The sequence below is a fragment of the Centrocercus urophasianus genome, unplaced genomic scaffold (assembly GCF_019232065.1).
Source record: "Centrocercus urophasianus isolate 14NV4802_14NV808 unplaced genomic scaffold, USGS_Curo_1.0 seq_11, whole genome shotgun sequence".
NCBI lineage: Eukaryota > Metazoa > Chordata > Aves > Galliformes > Phasianidae > Centrocercus > Centrocercus urophasianus.
In genome coordinates this window covers 46,339,588-46,342,282 of record NW_024884253.1, presented here as the reverse complement: position 1 = coordinate 46,342,282, position 2,695 = coordinate 46,339,588, and the positions used below count along the sequence as shown (strand labels likewise).

The window sequence follows — 2,695 nt, the reverse complement described above, 5'->3', positions numbered from 1 at the left end:
CACACACTGTCATGACTCGTGTTAAGTACATATAAATATTAAAGAATGCACAAACTGTATTGACAGTTGTGACATCTCTAAGTCCACTGTTAACTAAAGGCTGGCAATACTCATCTTTCTGAATGTTCCTGGAGAGCACAGGTGCCTATTTACAAAAAAAAAAAAAAAAAAAAAAAAAAAAAAGAGAAATTCAGTTGTTCCACAATTGCCTTGTCACAGACGATGTAATTCTGTAGAAATACTTTGGCAGTAGGAAGAGTAAGCAAAGCTTTGTTTTTTCAGTTACAAATATTTTAATCCTTCACTATATTTGTATCAGTAAAGCAAAGGAAGTTCAATATCATATCATTAAAACCAAGTTAGCTGCTAAAAGCAGGAATTAACCATCCTTTTAGGAGATACCACACTGGAGCTTCTTAAGCACAGAATTTTCATCTTCAGCTTTTTGATAATTATATACTTTCAGCCTTCTTTTTATAACTGTCTAGAATTCCAGTCAAGGTTGAGAGTAGATCTTCAGACATGAATTCTTCATAATCTCTGTCAATTTTTGAATTCTGTTCATCAAGATATTTCTAGAAGAGTTACAAAAGCCTTATTAGAGCTGTGGTCCATATTGTACTGTTTCTGCTAAAGCATTCATAGCAGCAATTGTATGGGTTATATCATTTCTATTAAACACTTACCTGAATGTAAACAGTAGATGAAGGAATTTACTAGTAACGTTTAATCATGTGATTATTTACACCAAATGTTTTGTCAGCAAACATGCTAGAAACCAACAAAGTCAGTACAGCAGGCATAATCATGGAACACCTGAGTTTGGAAAGAACCTTTAAGATCACAATCACTGCCTTGAGCAGGGTTGCTACCCACTGGATTGGGCTGCCCAGGGCACCATCCAGTCTGCCCTTGAATGCTTCCAGGGATGGGTGTGATGGTGCAGTCTCTGCCTCCCACCCAGCCTGGTTGTTACGCCCAAGGCCATACCATGAGGTGCAGAAGACCTTGTCCTTGGGACTAATAACAATCAAGGTTTTACCAGAGACAGTTAACCACCACCATGCTGTCTCAAACTGAGCGCTCAGACACCTGGTCAATAGAACCAGTTCTAAGTTGCATGACTATAATTCAGTCATCTTACCCCATAAACACAAAGCAGCCTGATAATCTTTGTAGCCCTCCTCTAGACCTGCTCCAACAGCTCCACATCTTTATTGTGCTGGGGCCCCAGGCCTGGATGAAGTACTTGCTCACAAAGTGAGTGAAGGAGGACAGTAGCCCCCATCGCCCTGCTGGTTAGCTTTTTTTAAATTAAACACAGCCCAGGATACAGTCGGCCTTCCAGGCTGCAAGAGCACACTGCTGACTCATGTCCAGCTTTTTGTTCACCAGGGCCCCCGAAGCCTTTCTCCACAGGGCTGCTCACAAGGAGTTCTTCTCCCAGGTCTGTACACACATCTGGTATGGCACTGACTCAAGTGCAGTATCTTTCACTTGGCCTTGATGAATCTTATTAGTTTCCCACAGTTCTATACCCCAAGCCTGTCCAGATGCCTCTGGATCACATCCTTTTCTTCTATTGTATTAGTTGCACCACTGAGCTTAGTGTGATCAACAAGCTTGCTGGGGTCTACTCTATAATCAGTATCACTGTGTCATTAATAAAGACATTCAATAGCATTGGTCCCAAGACTGACCCCTGTGGCACACCACCCATGACCAGCCCTACTACTTGAACATAGATCTGTTTACCACGTTTAACTAACAGATACTTTACTGGACAGGAAAAGTTCTTACGTCCATGTCCTTAACTGCAATTGTAAATATCTTTGGAAAGATGTAATTCTGGGTATTGAACTTCATCTTACCTCTATAGATACTACATGAGTAGTAATCACTTCCAAGAGACGATTCAAGTTATCACCTGCTTTCCTGCTCTCTTCTGTTGTTGTTTGCATAACAATTTGATATCTGAAAAATAAAGACATTCTGAAAGTCAAGCCCCTAATTCTAAACTTCCTAACATCTACAATAATTTCTTTATCAAGTTACATATATTGTTATCTTTAGCCATCATTTTTCCTATTAGTATTAATGTAAACCAAGCTAGATTTATTTAACATATTTTTTAATACATTTGACCTAGAAGAAAAAAGGACCATATTGTACTAACTTGCCTGGACCTTAGAACAGACACATCCAACCTGCAGCCCACACGTGGCCTGGCAGATCTCATAATGCAGCCACCTCTGCCCCGTGTCATCATGGTGGAGGTTCTGCCCTGCCAAGCAGCCTGGTCTGGCCCCAGGCATACTCCCATTGCTCAGCAGCAACCAAACATTGGTGCAGCACTGTCTGTGCTGAAACCAGGACACAGGGAGGGTGCAGCGTAGTGCCATGCCAACTCAAGTTACAGCTATTTCATTGAGCACAACTTCTCTGCACAGTGTGTTCCAGTGCTCCATCATGTAGACAGCAAAGAAATGCTTCCTGGTGCGTTGGAGAAAAAGAAAAACATCACAACAACCTCCTCTGCTAGAGTTTGTGCCCACTGCCTCTTGTCCTGGCACTGGGCACCACTGAAAAAAGCCTGGCTCCATCATGTGGACATAAAAACAAAATTTACATGAAAGAACAGAAGTGCTGATATAGTAGACAAACAGTCTTGCTAAACTAAGTATATCCAACGATC

At 41.3% G+C, this 2,695-nt stretch overlaps 1 protein-coding gene across 1 annotated transcript in view; it reads right to left on the bottom strand.

Moving 5' to 3' along the window:
* Positions 1-253: 253 nt before the first annotated feature.
* The window catches only part of NDC80 (NDC80 kinetochore complex component), a 14,918-nt gene continuing 12,476 nt past the window's right edge, over positions 254-2,695 (bottom strand). The window contains exons 16-17 of the mRNA XM_042840099.1: positions 1,872-1,974; positions 254-575 (exon numbers count right to left, since the gene is read on the bottom strand). Coding sequence (XP_042696033.1) covers positions 453-575; positions 1,872-1,974 — 226 coding nt within the window. The 3' untranslated portion in view covers positions 254-452. The remainder of the gene's footprint in view (positions 576-1,871; positions 1,975-2,695) is intronic.